The sequence below is a fragment of the Brachycentrus maculatus genome, unplaced genomic scaffold, assembly GCF_059751285.1.
Source record: "Brachycentrus maculatus isolate JH-2025_06_01 unplaced genomic scaffold, ASM5975128v1 h1tg000172l, whole genome shotgun sequence".
Lineage (NCBI taxonomy): Eukaryota > Metazoa > Arthropoda > Insecta > Trichoptera > Brachycentridae > Brachycentrus > Brachycentrus maculatus.
In genome coordinates this window covers 2,460,768-2,480,445 of record NW_028280925.1, presented here as the reverse complement: position 1 = coordinate 2,480,445, position 19,678 = coordinate 2,460,768, and the positions used below count along the sequence as shown (strand labels likewise).

Below are 19,678 nucleotides of genomic sequence, written 5' to 3'. Positions count from 1 at the left end.
AGAGGACCAAACTCCTGACAAGCTTTATCTTGGTGCTGTTACTCACACCCCGGTCTTTACAGGTTTTGTCTAGCTTAGACATCACCATTTTAGGCCAGTCTCAAATGTTCCCTAAAATGTAGGATTTACATTGGAAATATCACGTTTTTGCGTTTTCTCAAAATTAATTAATGCCACTCACGACCAAACTTGAAGTAATTTTATTCCCTGTATAATTTAATGGTTGTTTTCGCTATCAAGTGCGTTATAATATCACGCACATCTTCAACATTTCATTATTCTATAGTTCTCCGCGTGGAATGTGAAATTACCTCGATCTAAAATTAATTAAATGCCAGCTGAAGAGTATTAATACCAAAACAATTTCAGCTTTCAGCTTTCAGAAGGATGTTCAAAAGAAAAGATTTTATTTAAACATAACGTATTTCAAACAAAGACGAACAAGAATCATGAATTGTATGAAAACGAAATTGCCTAACTAAACAATTCATTGTATGTTACATTACATGCATGCGATACGAAGCTTAGAGGCTGGCACACTTTACCTCAAGGTTCGGCATAAACAAAAATAAATTATAGAAATGGAAACAACATGTTTACTTGTATTTTTTTTTTTTTTATACATTTATTTAAATCACAATTTATACATATTTAGAACATTTTTTTTTGCAGAGACCCACCAAGCCACCTTGTGTCTTGTCAGTGGAGTTCTTTTTTAATACATTTTTTTTTTGTTTTTGTCGATTTCAACCTAATATAGACACAAAAAAGAGGAAAAAAATTAAGAATATAAACATTTTACAATTTTCATAAAATTAACTCTTGATCATTTACCCATTCCTTTATTTTGCATTTGTTTCATATTTTATTTTGACCTCTAACATCCGTCGGCAACAAATTAAAAATGTTCGGAACGATATATTGCAGTGTTCGACTCCTATATTTAATGTTAATTCTTGGGACTATCAAACCTTCGTTGTGTGTAAATCGTGAATCATGGTTGTGTACTAAAGGATTTCATTTAAAATCATTATTACGGGGACAAGTTGGTAATTCAAAGTTATAAAAAATGTTTTTAAATATAACCAACTAACTAACTAACCATCACACCGCTTCCCCGCAGGGGTATTTTTTTTATTTTTTTTATTTCTGCGGTTATAAAGTCCTGAAGGGTCTGCAGCTGCGCATAGAGGAATAATTTTAATTCATTCTTAAGGAATATAAACTCTACGCAGATTAATAAGGGGGGAGGAGGATGTATGGACAGAGGCCGACATTTCGTCCCCACCCATCACGATCCCTATGCCTATTTAAAAAGAAAGAATACAGAAGTAAAGAGAGAAAATACTATATACAAAACTTGTTTATTAGACAATGACAAAAAGTTATGTTTTCCTTGCTCGTCTCTGCTCCACTTTGTAAAAAATTAAATTCCAACAAAAAACAGAGACAAGCAAAGAAAACCCCTCACGATTCCTATGCTTATTTAAAAAGGAAGAATACAGAAGTAAAGAGAGAATATAGTTTTTATAAATATTATTTTTTGACATCTCATCAAAGATGAAGCAGAATATGGAAGTCTGGGCATTTACGGTGCTGACGACCGTCATAGGCTGGTTTAAGTGATCACTTTACACACGTGTAACATTCACCAATTTTACCCATTATTGACAACCACACTACTCAAATTCTTGGAAGTTCTATATATATGAAACAATTTAGAAACCTTGTTCTTGAATCACTAGAACTTCACTAGAGACATCTATTGGTGAGATAAAAAATAGTTATATAGTTTTGTAAAAGTATTAACAAAACTTATACATTAGACAATGACATAAATTTATGTTTTTCTTGCTCGTCTCAGCTCCCCTTTGTAAAAAAATTAATTACAAAAAAAAACAGAGACAAGCAAAGAAATCATAAAGAAATACCCTGTGATTTAGAAAAAATAAAAATACCCTGTGTACCACTAAGAGAACAAAAAATCAAGAATAAAGAAGGACTTCCCTGGTGAACAGGGACAGAGGATCCGAACACCACCCCCGTAAGGGGAGGACAAAACAAGAGAACTTGTGCGTTCTCCGCAGGGGTAGGCAGAGAGAATAGAACCCTTTACCACACTGTCACATCTGTATTCATCTCCTCATATATAGCCGTTGATTATTTCGAATTTCAAGTAACCTAAAAGGAATTTAAATATTAAAAATAAATCTTATGGAAAAATGTACTAAGAACTAAAAAAAATACTTTTATATGTATTTATTTGTTTTTTTTTAACTAATCATTAAATATTCTGTTTTTTTTAACAAAAGTATCCAACAAAAAACGATTGTTTTTATAACGATTTGGCAAGAAGTTTGTGATTTCTCAATTTTTAAAATCCTATGTGAGGCGAATGTGGTTGGTAATAAAAGCAGAGGACGACCGAGGAAAACTATCATGTATTTCAAATAATTGAAAATGGTCAGGTCACGAGTCAGAATAATCGGCGGGTATGTACGAGGAGATGCATGAATTTGGAAGACCCGAAGATTGTTCCTATTCTCTCTGGCCACCCCTGCGGGGAAGCGGCAAGATGGTTAGTTAGTCAGTTAACATCCGTATGTGTACAGATTCTCGCACTCAGGGGCGTGCATTCCAAATAGGCAGAACAGTAGTGCTTATCCTAACTTACCCGCGTGACGTATAAAAACGCAACCAGTACCTACCCTACCTTATTAAGTAGTACCAGCTTACCTTACTACCTACCTCTACTCCAACCCTTGTTAAATCTCTGTGCAAGCCACTGCTAGTACGTATATTTCAAAACTAAAGAGACATTATGCAACCATGATGATGTATCGAATTTGCGGATAAATTTGTACATAGATAATAATCTACGTTCAAAATTAGGCATAGCATTCATTTGTGCAGATACGCTAAAAACAACTAACATGCACAAAGCCCCATTGTTCTCCAACACATTGAACATGATGAAATTTGCACATCAAAGGAAACTGGAGGCTTTGCGAATTTAATTTTAAATCGTTTTGCGCTTAGTTTAGGCAGAATTGTGGAAAATTTTTGAATAGTAAATTATTCATTACTTTAATTTGAATGCATTACCGAGAAAGATTTTTTTTCAGTGAATTACTGTTTGTTTGCTTTTGACGCATTATTTTATTTTGCCTGTATTTAAAGAAGTTTCTCTACTATGATGTTTGTAAGTGGAGCATGGAGTTGGCAAAATAAGGATTAAAGTAAACTGATTGCAGTCGAAATGGGATCTTTCTATTATTCATACACGAATATCGCTCACTCCTTTCAAGAACGTTATAAATCAATAAACTTGATTTTTCAGGAGAACGTTTTCAAAGTTAAAAATATAACACAATGTATTAAAAATAAATATCAAGCCACTTTTTGAACTTTATACTGTACAACAGATCTTTTTAGGTTAAACCTGAAGGTTATTTCTCCATTTGAAAAATATTTAGTATATTTAAAAAAATAATTAAAAAATACCCTTTCTTCAAAATGCAAAAACAACACTTTCTGCCCTGTAGCGGTTAAATATTAAGTTTAAAATATGGCGCTTTTGCTGGGATATAGTACATTTTCTGAGCATTCCGAAAACATGCACAGCTGAAAAATTACGATTTTTGATTTATAACGTTCTTGAAAGGAGTAAGCGATATGTGGCAAAACGATGTTTGATAGATATTCGAATGGAATAAGGAAAAAATGCAAGGCTGAGATAAGCAATATTCATAAAATTAAGGAATTTTAAGATATTTTCGATATGTGGAACGAATAAGTGAGGAAAGCAAGGTAAAAAAATTCATTAGACAAATATATAATAAGTAGGAAAAGGAGCAATTATTAACGAATTAAACTGGCATGATCAAGTATTTCGAATACTTGGAGGTGGTCAGTTTTGGAGTGAGAATAAACTGTTTGAGAAGAATCCCAAATATAGAAGAAGCGAAGAATATTTGCAAAGATAGGGCAGTGTGTTGTCAAGAAAATAAAATATGATTACTATTTGTTCAACTTGTGACATTTTGATATTCGCAATATTCAAACAATATTCAAATTGTGAAAAAAATCTTTAAAACATATATATAGGCAATAACGTATAGGCAATAATCAGCAGAATAAATCAAATATCATTGCTATTATCTCAGTAATGTTATTTGTTTTGTTTTAATTATTAAATCAAACACACATTTTTTTGAGTCTACTAAGTTGTATTTTATTTAAAAAAACACATAAAAATTAATATTATCACTTTGGTACCAAGAATTGTATAGCTACATAAGGTCCATTTAATCTTCACATTCGTTTGAAAATGTCAAGACTAGGCGAAACAATTGTCACAATTTAAAATTTAATGTGTTTTTTTTAAAATATAATACAACTTAGTAGACTTAAAAATCCGCCTCCGTAGTGTAATGGTCAGCACGCTCGGCTAGCGTTCTGGAGGTCCCGGGTTCGATTCCCAAGGGGGGTAAAATAAATATAAGTGATTTTTTCACTGTAATATTTATTCAATATTACCATGGACTGGTACCTGAAGCGGAGGGCTGATCACCCTTTCATGTGCAAACGATCAAGATAACACTGCGTTTATATGACACAGTGCCCCATTGGGGTGCGGATAAGGGTTTTATTATTTATTATTATTATTAGACTCGAAAATCAGTGTTTGATTTAAAAATAAATGCATAAATTAAAATGGATTTCTACAAATTAAACGCTAAATCAATAAATAAATTATTATTTACGATGATGATAGCGCCTTTCACTGTAAAGATGCTTTCAAAATTTAAGCTTTTTGTTACCAAAGAAAAAATACAATGAACAAAGAAAAAGAACAACAGTTTTTAAATATCAATATTCAATTAACCAACGTTTTTGTTTTTATATAATTACAATAATTAAACTCATTAATCTTCATTTCAACTGACGCTATACAATTCTCCTTGGCTTGTCCTGTATATGAATAATTCATTTTAATTATATAATATATTCCAGCCTTTTTCCGTATAATATTTTTACGAAAACGAAATTTCTAATTTCAGATTTTCTTGATGTTTCAAATTGCTCCTGTCTTATGTATTTGCAGGATGCAAATTTGCATATTGACGTCAAGTTGATACCTACTCCCTTGAATGCAAACATTGACTGACATTCAATATCCAATAGATTAAGTGGTGCACATAATTTCGATTACATTCTCTAATTAATTAATCAACCGTCTCACAAATCTCTAATAGAATTTAAATAAATTTTTGAACACTTCACAAATGATAGTCATTTATTTATTTTTATATCACAAGAAAGCACATCCCAGCAAAACATATAAATAACAATTTACACGCCTTTTAGCAAGTACATAGAACTACATGATCGAAAACATATAAATACATTAAACAAAATCTGACATATACCTCTTATGACCATTTTTTTATTATTATTTTGCTTTAAAGTTGCACAACCTGCTTCCACTATCCATAAAGTATATAAAAAAAACTAAATATAAAAGAGGTATTAATAAATGGATAATGGTTGTAGATAGATCTGAAATAGACTGCATCATTCATTAGATTGCATGTCATAATCAATTTTCTTTCTTATAATTTTATAAATAAATATTGTAAAATGTGCCCTCTAAACGGGAAATCCAAAATTACAAATTTTAATATCGTAATTTGTAATTTTGTGTATGATGGAAAAATAAAATAAATAAATAAACATTAATTCATTTTTATTATTTAGAGAGACACGATTGTCACGTCAAAAAGCCCTATTCAATTTATTTATTATTTTTGAGAACATATTATTTCTCGAAACTAATCATGTTTACATTAATATATAAACTTAAAGAAGTGATCTTATAAATAAAATTGATTATTTTTATATACATATTAAAATCATTAGTTTATTTTGTAAAGTCAATGCCATAACATAATAATAGTTTTTTTCTCATTTTGACTTAAAAAGCGATTTGTTTTATGAAAAATCTTTAAATATTTGTACATATACTCGGAAATATTGTAATTTCAAATATTTTTTGATATTCTGGATGCATTTTGCAAAGCAATCTACGTCTTTGATTACCCCACACGTACCCTAAGCTAACCATATCCAATGCATCCTGTAAATATTTATGCAACTGCAAAAAGGTTTTGCATCAACCGATAACCGCAAACCGCGAAATCCATTTTGTCCCGTTTTGGCGGACGAAATTGCATTTGGCAGGTATTCGTCGCGGTCGTGATGTACATACTATATATTCACGTGTCACATGCAGGAATATGTTGTCACATCCATATTGTGAGGATATCCATCCGTAAAGTTTATTACGAAACTCAAACCATATGCGCTGGCTTGTACCATTTATTAGAACCTGAAATGCCTTTTTTTAATTCGGAATACATACGTTCTCGTATTTGTTGATGGTCTTTAACGGGAGCGTTTTTGCCCAGAATTTTCACTCATGAATTACAAGAAATTAAAGTAACTTTAAACATAAAGAGTAAATCCACTCACTCGAGTAGGCATAGGCTATTAAACGTATAAAGTTGAAGCCTAAGTAGGGCCACGATAAGCGGTGTTGTATAAGCCGTAGCTACATTTCAGAGTTTGGACGTTAAGTAAAAGATGGTTTTTATTGAGAAAAAATACTTAATTATTTCGTTTACTTTTATTAAATTCCGCAATCCATTGCTAACTGCATATTTAAAGTGACTTGTCGCCGAGACACTTTTACGCATGCGTCGGTAGTGCACGGAGATACATTGTCTTCTCTGTTCTAACGCATGATTTGGTACTAAAGGCGTAGTTTGTCTCGCTCGTGTCACCGTCTCAAGAAATGGAAAGATTCTGATGTCATATTGTACAAAACTACGTGCAAACTCAAATATGCACGGTAACTTATTTGCACAAATGCGGTGGTAAAGAAGATAGTTCTAACAGAAACCTTTCTTTACATAAAAAAATACTGTATATTAAAACTGAAACTCAGATGTTGATAAATATAAATTTAATTGTATGAGGACAAATAGCGCATTGCACATTTGCACATACTAAGAAACCGTGAATGATATACATACAACTTCAAGGTTTCTTTGTGTGTGTGTGTGTGTGTGTGTGTGTGTGTGTGAGTGCGTGATTTAAAAAAATTACGTTGAATAACACTCTCCTTATCATTCATCGTTCGCTTTGTGTAATACCACTTTGAAAACGTTATTTCATGACTACCGGTTTCGGAATGATCGTTGGATTATGTCAGGTCACGAACATTAAAAGGAATAGCTGTAAATTGAGAAAAAGATTCTGTATTTCATAGAACTGATAGTAGAAAGTAGTGGAAGTAAGGGGATCAAAAGAGATTACACTTATCGTAATAAGATCTTCGCTACTAACGGCTGCAAATGACAGGGATATTTACTTTGGCAGCCATTCAGCTGTAGTACATTTTGTCCCCTCATTGGGTTACCTTTTCGAAAATAATGAATTACGTGATTCGTATCAGCATCCGTTTTCAAAATATGTTTAAACCTTCCTTAGATTCATAGATTTAAAAAAAAAATTAATATCACGCCGCTTCTACATAGGAGTGTGTGTGCAGAAAAATTAGAGCGCTACTGTACTCTGTTTTTGCAAACATTCTTCGCCTCTTCCACATTCATGCATCTCCTCATACATTCCCACCGATTATTTCGACTCCTCACCCGATAGCTTTCAAGTATTTGACATACCTGATCGTGCCAAGTTTTTAAATAGCCATGGTAAAAGTGTTTAAATTATTGAGTCACAAAAAATATCGCTTAAAATTAATAAACTTTATGTCCAAATCTTTGAATAAAAATTATTTAAAATTTTTTTTTTTGTCTTTATAACAACGAAATTATTTTATAATTGTTGTATATTTTATCAAGCATTTCTTAGATGTAAAGTTATGAGTTTTTTTTTTAAATAACATCCTTTTTTTAAATATATTTAATCTGTTATCTATTTACCGTTATAATGAAATGTTTTTTTTTTATGTTTCTTTCATCAAAAAATCGCTCTAATAGGTACTTTTTTACAAAATAAATCATCTTTTCTTTCTTTCTGCTAACAAGCGAACTAACTAAGGCTAACGATCTGTTGAAAAAGTTTTGCGTTCACAGATACACCAATATGTACTAAATAACTTTTGAAATTTTGTGTGTGTATGATTGTTTATATTTACTATCTATTTATTCTTTTTCTATATTATTTTCATTTAAAGTTATATGTAAAAATTATTTAAATAAAATACAAACAAAACGCCTATACTCTAAGTTTGGAATAAAATAAATTGAAATAAAATGAAATAAATACATAAATAATATTTCATTATCTCGCCATATGCCATATCGTAGTTCCAATGTAAACTTATAAAAGTAGCTTTTGATATCTTTGGAAAACACAAGTGAGACTTATTCCCCGTAAATATAATAAATTCCCATATAATCTCGAGCCTTGGAAATAATGATGGGGCTATAGACTCGAATTCCCGGCAGCGGTTTTCGGAACAAATTTACGACCGCGAAATCAAGCAAAAAAATCTTCAAATCTCGTTAACCTTTTCCGCTATAAAAAGGAAACAATACCCGGTTGTGCGAGATAAGGAAAAAAACCCAAGGAAATGGCCGACAAAATAATTGAAAAAGAGGAAAAAAGTTCGAGAAAAAGGAAAGCATGTGTTTTCATTTCAAACAATCCAATGTGCCACTTTTTAAGTGGTTTTCCTATTGATATTTTTAAACAAGACAAGGAAATTAAATATGGATCACAATGGAAAACGTATAAAATATATATATATATATATATATATATATATATATATATATATATATATATATATATATATATATATATATATATATATTTATATATATATATATATATATATACATATATATATTTACATATATATATATTTATATATATATATATATATATATATATATATATATATATATATATATATATATATATATATATATATATACATATATATTTATATATATATATTATATATATATATATATATATATATATATATATATATATATATATAAATATATATATATATATATATATATATATATATATATATATATATATATATATATATATATATATATATATATATATATATATATATATATATATATATATATATATATATATATGTATATACATATATATACATGTGTGGTTTAAGATTACAACCTCAAACCCCCATTTGTTAATGTGCCTTTTTGGGTAAACCTGAATACCAAGTATCATTTATTTTTCACGGAATTTTGGTTTAGAAATTATTTCTGTTGTTGTTTAACTTGTGGTGAAATTACGAGTCTGGGAGTTTGAGCCATCTTTTTGGAGGCATTCCGTAAACATATTGTGGTCTATACAAACACTGGTATGTAATTCATCAAATTGGACAGTGGGCCCACAAACCATGCCAATCCTTACCCGCTGACGATACGTCAAGTGTGATAATGATTTATCGCCATAATTTTTTATTTTACCTCCAAATTATGTAAATACAATAAGAAAATTCGTGTCTACGCAAAAAAAATATATTTTCACACGCGTTGCTGCTGCTCACTGTGGCAACTAACTATCCAACTAACCATTATCCCGCTTTCACGCAAGGGTAGGCAGAGAGAATAGAACACTACATAATACAACATTTTGAGTGTGTCCAAATACTTGTTCACAAAATCTGGATTATCTCCCATTATTGACAACCACACTACTCAAATTCTTGGAAGTTCTTTATATATCAACCAATTTAGAAACCTTGTTCTTGAATCACTAGAACTTCACTAGAGACATCTATTGGTGAGATGTAAAGAAGCTTTTTATTAAGCAGAAACTCTTATATTAGTATGTGAGGTTCAAATGCTTAAAAAAAAGCTTCTTTACATCTCACCAATAGATGTCTTTAGTGAAGTTCTAGTGATTCAAGAACAAGGTTTCTAAATTGGTTCATATATAAAGAACTTCCAAGAATTTGAGTAGTGTGGTTGTCAATAATGGGTAGAATTGGTGAATGTTACACGTTTGTAAAGTGATCACTTAAACCAGCCGATGGCGGTCGTCAGCCCCGTAAATGCCCAGACTTCCATATTCTTCTTCATCTTTCATGAGATGTCAAAAAATAATATTAGTATGTAATAATATGCGCTAGTTTCAAATGATATAGTACCTACACATGTGAAAACAGAATAGATTTACAGACCTATATTTAATAAGACATTATCATTTTTAGAAATATTTATGTGTATATTATGACATATACGTAGTCGAATTTCAAAACAAACCACTGATTAATTATTTATATTCCTTTATTTTTGGTAATTATCGTAGATTGCTGGTACTGATTTCGTTAGATAATCCATAATTCGAGCATTCTATTTAATAATTGTTCTAATAGTTGAATGACACGTTTTATGAGCACGTGCAATGACAGCCGTCTTTTTACCTTTGTAATATTTTTTTATAATTTATACTTTGGTCTCCATTATTATGGCATGTCTTCTTTTATTATCAATTCGATAGTCAAAACATTCATTTGAAATGTTAGGGATTGAAAAAACAATGAGAAAAAAATCGTGTAGGTACGAATTCACGTAAGTCGAAATCACGTAAGTAGAGGACTTATTGTACATGGGTAGGTTATGTTCACTGCTTATTTTATGTACTGGCAGTATAATATGAATAAGGGTTGGATTTTTTTGTTGTATAAATACAGAACGCAATTAATTTGGTCCAGCGGACACGATGTGAATCTAGGGTCCTCCTTTAAGGTCGCGTCTGATCCTAGATCCGGCTAACCAACCGGTAAATATCTGCCTTTAACCCCAGGTCATGTTTATTTAGGCACGTAAATATCATTGCTTTCGCTGAGTTCATATATACCCACACTAATCACGTTAATTTTAGATTTATAGTCGTGGGCTGAATACCATCGCTACTATCAAAGGTTAGCACTTTATCTAATAAGTTTCAATACATCCTTCACCTTTGTAGATTGATCTACGTAGATTCTAGATTAATGTTCAATCTATATATTTGGGATTGATCTACATAGATTCTAGATTAATGTTCAATCTCTATATTTGGGATTCGGGAATCACACAAGGTTTTGTTTATTTTGTTTATGGACAGTATCAAAAGGGTAAAATGTAATTCCTTTCAAGGGGCGGACGCAACGCTTTGTGAATTAATAAAAGTATTTTTTAATGCAACAATACCCGGAGATGTGTAACGATGACAACATTAAGGGGATATTCCCAAACACATAATTAATTCCATCGGAAAAGTCATATGTCTGTTCACGACCGATCTTTTTTATTTGTAAGTATTTGGTTTTTTTTTTTTTAAATATGTATAGAAAAAATATTCTTATATGTTTTTTTTGTCCTTTCTTTTTAATAACTCTTTTTTTTCAAAAGCATATAGTTATTTCGAGGAAAAACTTATTTTGTAAATGCAAAAACTATATTTTAAGAAAAAAATCAAGTGCTTAAAATGTTACCTGGATTAAGAAAATTAAGTTGCGACTTAACGAATGCTGGGCCTTAATCGAGGCACATTTGTCACACTTCTCTAAATGCCTTATCTGACGCAATTACGTGAATTTAAATGACAAATTACACATTCTCATTCGTTAATTTGCAAATGATTCATCGTGTAATTAAGCATGTACTTTATTATAAGTTGCGTTCGACGCTTGTATCTGTCGCTGAGATTGAATTTCACCCAAATTTGATCACCTTTCTTCCATATAATTTACTTTGTTCTCATTCAATACGCATCTTTAGTATGATATTTTGCATCATCGGGATGAATAACGGAGAAAGATTTAGATGACAGACAATAATAAAAGAAAGTGAAAAGAAATATTAAAGTTTTTCGAGAAGTCGATAATTTCCTTGACATTCGTAATCAATCAAAAATTTAAAATGATTTCTTTTATATTCTGAGAGACGTTGAAAATTTAAAAATAGTATTGTGGAAAATGCCTTTTTTCGTTTGTCCTTGAGTATATTTAAATAAAACGTCAAACGAAATACGAATAGTTTGTTAACACGCATACAGCCCCGGCCATATGAATTAGGCACCCCCTACAGAATTGGTTTATGTCTTTAAACACTGCAATTCTTGGAATTCTTGCAATCCTTCCTGATAATGTTGTATTTTGATGGATTTTCTTCTTCTTCTCCTAACCCTTATACTCACTCAATGGTGCATAGGGCACTGCATAGTATTGATGCAGTGTTATCAGGCATGTATGCAGGCAATGTGATCACTCTTGCGCTTCAGGCACCAGGGTAATATCAACAGGTATCAAATTGTGGTAGAGTGGGCTCAAACCGAGTTCGCGACACAAACCACGGGACCACAACCCGACACGATATACATAAATAGATTTATGTTTTGAATATTGAAAGCATTAACTTTGTGGATCATATTGATATATCATTTCGAGAAATAAAAATACTTTGTGTTTTGATCCACTCACATTTTTATTAACCAACTAGTTTCGACAACAACCTGTTGCCCTCTTCAGGGTAACAGGTTGTTGCCGAAACTAGTTGGTTAATAAAAGTGGATCAAAATACAAAATATTTTTATTTCTTGAAATAATATATAAATAGTTATATATAGAGACGCGCAATTATCGACTGAATGAAACTTTTTAGGAAGAAAAAGTTGCGTAAATATCTCATCATGTCATCCATCTTTCTTTACGTAAATATTGGAATGAAATGGATGGATTCGCTTAGTTTGATTTTTCTAAAAGCAATCAGCCCCAGTTCAAAAGATTGTAAAATTTTTAATATAAAATGGAGGAGGTATTGGATTACTTCTTATTCCCGGATTCAATCACAGTTGGGAATTCTATTAGAGAAATCAGTAAGTCTCGGGAGAATAATTTGGATCGAACTTCTTTTTCGTAAACTATTTGAGTTTTGACATAATTGAAATAAAGTTAAATGGTCGTCATGGATGCTTGAAAAAAATTGTATATCATTTATATTTGAAGCACTAACTTTTTGATTTTCCATTTTATACTTAAAATGTTACTTTGTTTTAAAATCGCTATAAATATTATAAATCAGTCTTGATAAAGAAGCGATTAGCTTCGAAACCGGTAGACATTATAATTGAGTTGTATTAGAATATTCAAAGTGATTTTAAAACAAAGTTACATTTTAATTAAAAAATCATATTTTTAATTAATATTTTACTTAGTAAATAACAATTAATGTTTCACTTAGTAAATACCACTATTTGAAATTGTGGTATTTACTAAGTAAAACATTAATTATAAATGGATAGATTTTACCACAGAGTGACTGCCGAATCAATTAATGAAAAAAATTATATATTTTAAACAGATCTCTTGCGGAATGCGGATTTTTCACGAATCGGAAAATCCCCTATTTTAATAATTTGAAAATTATTAAATAAAATATAAAACCGCGTTTTGTAAAATAATTTTCTACTATCAAAATGTCTAAATATTTATTTAATTGACTTATTTTCCATCGTACACATATTTACAATTTCATATTTACAATTATATGTCCCACTGAATTTTCCCGTTGCGAGGTCACTTTTTTTTTAATAAAATAATTTTATTCGTAATTTGCGTGCAATCATGGATGACATGGCCGAATGATACGATCTATATTAAATCAAATTGAAAATCATGTTCTCAGGCGGGTCTCGAGTATTCGAATATCCAGAATTCGGACCATGCATACATATTTGTTAATAAGTGATTCCAGTGTCTCCAGTTAAAAAAAGATTTCCTCATTCCAACATAGATGGCTGTTGTGAACTCACATGCTCTATGTCACGAGATTGAATTATATATCTAGAGGTTTCAAAATTTTGAGTTATGAGGTTGTCAATCATGGGTAGAATTGGTGAATGTTACACGTGTGTAAAGTGATCACTTAACTAGCCTATGACAGGTCGCAAGCCCTGTAAATGCCCTGACTGCCATATTCTTCTTCATCTTTGTTGAGATGTCAGAAATATATTTTAAACCTACCCTTAAATAGCTATTTTATACATATTTTTTATTTAACGACATTAAGGATAATGGAACAGGTTATACAGCTTTATTTCAAAGTGTTAACGCTATATTTTGTTATTATTTTTGTGGTTTAACGTACGGAATCATCCAATAGTCCTAAAAATTATAGGGAAGAAATAAGGGTAAGAGCAATTAATATTAATAAATTTGAGATTTCGGTTTGCGATTGTAAAATATGATTTTCAAATAATTTAATTAAAACAAATTGTTTTGGTCAATGATGCCATATTAATTACTTTTATTCAAAGTGTATAAACCAATTTTGTTTGTAATAAGGAAGTGGTGGGATTTCCAATTATACCCTAAAATCGATAAGCAAACAAGGTTTCCAAAATTAAAATGTATACCAAGTATTTCTAGGTTATTTATGGCTTACGGGGGTTATTTATAAAGGTAAATATAATTTGAGTATGTCCGAATTTATGATCACAAATTTTGTATTCGCTTTTTACTGTAGATGTCGCCGAAAAAGTATTATTTAGTAGATATTCTTTAAATTGAAATATAATATAAATATAACTTCCGGAATTTGAGTTGTGAGGTTGTCAAACATGGGTAAAACAATGAATGTTATAAAGTGTATAAAGTGTTCACTTGAACCAGCCAATGACAGTTAGGAAGCCTGTAGATTCGCACACTTCAATATTCTTATTCACCATGCTGAAATGTCAAAAAAAATGTATTTTTTTTTAAAATACTTAAAAGTATAATATAATATAAAAATTCAAGAATTGATTTTTGTGCCAAGTACCATTTATCAAGTTGGTCCATGTTTTTTTCTTCACTTTTATCACTCCAGTAAAATCAAATCCCAGGCCGTAGAGTAGTGGTTAGCGCGTTTGGCTACCGTATTAGGAGTCATGGGTACAATTGCCGGGGGGTTACTTAATTTATTTTTTCACTTATATCATCCTGGAGAGGTGGTACGTGTAGGGCAGGACTGATCATCTTGCCTTCACATAATTAAAGACTGCTACGATGAGATAGTGCCTTATGCACAATTGGGTTCAAATATTATATCTTATCTCGTAAAACACACATTTGTTGATAAATGATTTTCCAGTGCATTATTAAAGATAGGAAATTTAAAAATATTATTTTTAATTAATTAAAGTTTTACTCAGTAAATACCACAATTATTTTAAAATCTATTGTGATACGTATTTAGATACATTCCGCATCATTTTCAAAAACCGTTTAAGAAGCTAATCCTGAATTTAAGAATTATCCTAAACAGTGATATTTACCAAACAAAGCTTATATTAAAAATGGATACATTTTACCAAACACGTGATTACCGAATCAATTAATGAATTTAAAAATTATTTTGTTTATATCATAATAAGAGAACGTCGTATATTGCTAATTCTGTTTTTATTTCCCCTAATTCAAGTATTTTTTATATCCTACCATATGTATATTGATACTGAATTTCAATGGGCTGAATAACATTTAACATATTCAACTGTCAAATAATATTATTATTGTAGCATTTAACATTTTTTAATGTCAAAAAATATTTTATTAAGTAATCTCTAAACTTTTTTGCGTAAAACTAAAAATGAACGAAAAAAACTTGTGTCGAATAATTATAAAATGTAAACGTTCAGTTTTTATGCCTTTTATAAAATTAATTTATGAAATTTTAGAATACATGGTATTGTATCGACTTAGGCAATCTTATTTTGGAAACAAAATATCCTTACAACTTCCAATATAGATTTTATTATATTAGAAACACATAAAACCCAATCATCGAGTCGCTGTAGACTGTAATTATACTATTATATACGAAGCACTAACCCGGTATTTATGCGGTATAATAATCTCGTTACTTCATAAAGGGATCCCTAATATTCCTTTCTTATCCCTTAATGAACAATATTTAATCGGTATAACTTTCCCATAATCGGCTGAAATTGATCATAAATATAATGTTACATTACACCTTTCTGGGTAATGTAATTTTGTGATTTTGATTCCACATCAGTGCGCTGAAAAATCGTTCGTTCGCCTCATATATTTATTTCAACGTATCTAGATACAACCATATTATTATTTATTTTTACTTTTCTATTTACAGTGAAACCTCTATCAATCGTTTTTAAAGGGACCTATTGAAATTAACTATGAATGCGGGAAAACAATAAATGCGGCAAGCAGATACGATCGAGTAAAGATACCGTCCTTCAAATCTGCATAACCATTAGTCGGTTTAAATTTTAAGAAGAATACAAGTTTTAAATGTAAATAAATAGAATTATTTTTAATAAAATACAAAGCGGAACGGAACCCAAAAAACTTCAGACCTCTTCTGCTGTATCTGTCAACCTTGGGTCACACAAGCTTTTGATAATCTGTCCCACACGTTGGAATATTATCATCGAATGTAACGAAATTGAGAAAGTTGAGAAGAATATTAAAAAAATTGACAAAAAAATATAAAATATGGAGCGTAATTCAATCAATGAATGCAGTAAAATGGTGGATAGGAACGATCGATGCGATTTATTTTTGTATGAAATTAATTCGGGGTGAATAAATTATTATTGGATTATTTGAGGAACGATAGAGAGAGGTTTCACTTTATGGTATATATGAAAACGAATGTATATACATTTATATGTATGTTGGTGTGTACATTTATACTTATTTACCCCTATACTATTCTACGATTGCGATAAAACTTACAAGAGTTATGTGTGCATGCCCGCGGTGGTTTCTGAAGAAAAAAAATGGGAACGGAAACAGAAATATGCGTAAAACTATTTCACATTATGACAGTGTTCTTACTCCATTTTGACAGTTGGCAACACAGAAGAATCTCAGTTCGTTTATTTGTCAGGTTTTTATTTAACTTTAATATTTTATAAAAATGTGTACTGTTATATTATATTATATGATAGATTTGAATATACACATTTACACAGCTTATCATAGGTAGGTATAATTTACTTGTGCGTTCATCAAACAGAAGGCATTTTTTTTACATGAATTTGGAACAAAACTACATAAATTGAAAGCAAGCTAAGTGAGATTTTACTTTTTTTCTTAAATGTTTTCCGCAGATACTTTGAGGCACATTTTATAAACTTTATAAAATTAAATAAATTAGTTTTAACCACTTTTTTATTAATACAATTTAACCTACAGGTTTCGACAAGAACCTTGTCATCATCAAGGTTTATTTTAATTCAAAAACATTAAAATATTCTCACCAAAAACTTCCACACACTCCGTAAAAATCCAAAATGTGATTTTACTGTTTATTCAGCGGTCAAAATTATGAAATATCGAAAATAAAATGAAAGTAGTTTTCAAGGGTAAATAATAATTTGTTCAAAATACTTTGAAGAAAAGGTGCATAGGTAATTCGTAGGTAATTAGATGTGTGGTTTGTATATATTTTTTTCTATTTAACTAGACTGCACCACAGAAACACGTGGCCGGACACAAGTCGCTAGTATGAAGTTAAAAAAAATGTTTATATCACACCAATATGTAGTTGCAAACAATCTTCGCCTCTTCCACATTCATTCATCTCCCTTTACAATATTATTATTCCGACTCCTAACCTGACCACTCTCAAGTACTTAAAATACTCGATCATACCAAGTTTTTCTCGGCCTTCCTCTGCTTTTATTTCCAACTACATTCGCCTCATAAGTGTGTATGTTAGTATGTAATTCAAAGTCAACGTTAAAATGTTAATTTATGTATTCATTTTAAATCAAACACAGATTTTTTGAGTCTACAATATAAGTTTTTATGTGTTTTTGTTAATAAAATACAACTTAGTAGACTCTAAAAATCTGTGTTTGATTTATAATGAATACATAAATTAAAATGGAGTTCTACAAATTAAACGCTAAATCAATAAATAAATTAAAATGTTAAGCGCACTTGGGACGATACTTTGTAAAAATGGCGGTTTAAGTTTAATAGTGTGTATTTAAAAGTAAAAACTATATTTTCATATTGAGGTAGCGAGCGATGCCATTAAAAATACCGTAAAATGGATAAAAGCCTTCGTGTGCGAAAGTGCGGTATAAAATTTTAAGACCCTTGCTTTTAACCGTCTTCGTTTATCTCCTTAATAAAGCAATACGCAAACATATCATTACTTTCAGCCCTCGAATATTAATATTTTCCGTGTAGCACATGAGACGCGAGATAAAAACTAAATAATGCTTGTTTTTTACTTACCCCAATATGTAACGCTTGAGACGATACGGTAAAAATCTTATTCTCTCAGCAATTTTTCCGCAGAAAACCTTTTTAAATACAGATTTATTGAATGTCGCTTTTTTGTTATGCTTTTTTTAGAAAAAAATAAACTCAAATTGATCTTCAAACATTAACACTGCAATACCTCGCTCAAATCACATGTTTATTGATTTGTCTGTCGAATAATATCTTCTAACCCTCATCTTCAGTATTAATGTTGTTTCGGCTAGGTGCAGGACGGCATTATGTCTCAAATTCTAGTCTAGCACTAAGACGTGATAGACATATGATGTGATTATCATGGCCGTTAAAAATTGTTTACATGCGGCTACATTTGAATTTAAGCACAATATTAACAGGACTTTTGTTTACATGTGACGGAATTTTTTGTCTGTTATATCGGATATCCATTAAATAGAGGTCCGTTATATCAAGGTTATACTGTATCTTAATATGACCGCTTCCATAGTGTAGTGGTTAGCCCGCTAGGCTACCATGCTGGAAGTTTCGGTCTTTTCGGAAGTGTTTTTCAGTCTAATATTTATTTCATATGACCCTGGACTGGTACCTGAAGCGTGTTCTGTTCCCAACACAGATTTAAATAAAAACATATTTTTATAGTTAGAAGAATCAAAATACACTTAATGATCTTTAAACCTTGTACATAATAAGCAAGTTAAATAATAAATGCAATTCCCATCTTAAAAAAAAAACTTGAAGCGAAGTTTGATCACCTTTCCTTCGTGCATTTAACGATCAAGACAACACTGCTTCTATACGATGCAGTGGCCCATGCACCATTCGGTGCGGATAAGTGTTTCAAGAAATATTTTTGTGGTCACATTAAAAATTAAAACTATTTTTAGAGAATTTTCTAATTAAAAGTATACGGCTCTTTTAAATTTTATACTGCTCTATAAATTTTCCGTAGCGGAGTTTTCTTTACGGTTTAAGATTCGCAAGACTGACCATGATTTTAAGTAGAGTATTTTTGTTACAGGTGTCGGAAGGGCGGGCTCCCCCCCTAGAGCCTCCCCGCCCCGCCGCCCACCGAGCCCAGAGAGACCCAACCCGGCTGATCCCATCACGGAGGTAACCACTTTAAAATACAACATTTTGAGTGCGTCCAAATACTTGCTCACAAATCTGGATGATCTCCAATTATAGGAGTTATTTTTCATATTGTTTATTTCACACCTCAAGGTGTAGAAGAATATGGAAGCTGTTCTTCAGAAATATAATACAATGTATTAAAAATGAATATCAAGCCACTTATTAAACCTTTTACCGTGCAACAGATCTTTTAAGGTAAAA

The 19,678-nt window shown here is 30.7% G+C and overlaps 1 protein-coding gene across 1 annotated transcript in view; it reads left to right on the top strand.

Moving 5' to 3' along the window:
* Window positions 1–19,678, top strand: part of Epac (Exchange protein directly activated by cAMP) — a 178,026-nt gene that overhangs the window by 115,842 nt on the left and 42,506 nt on the right. Inside the window, exon 4 of the mRNA XM_088261989.1 lies at window positions 19,365–19,456. Within this exon, the coding sequence (XP_088118115.1) occupies window positions 19,365–19,456 (92 nt within the window). The remainder of the gene's footprint in view (window positions 1–19,364; window positions 19,457–19,678) is intronic.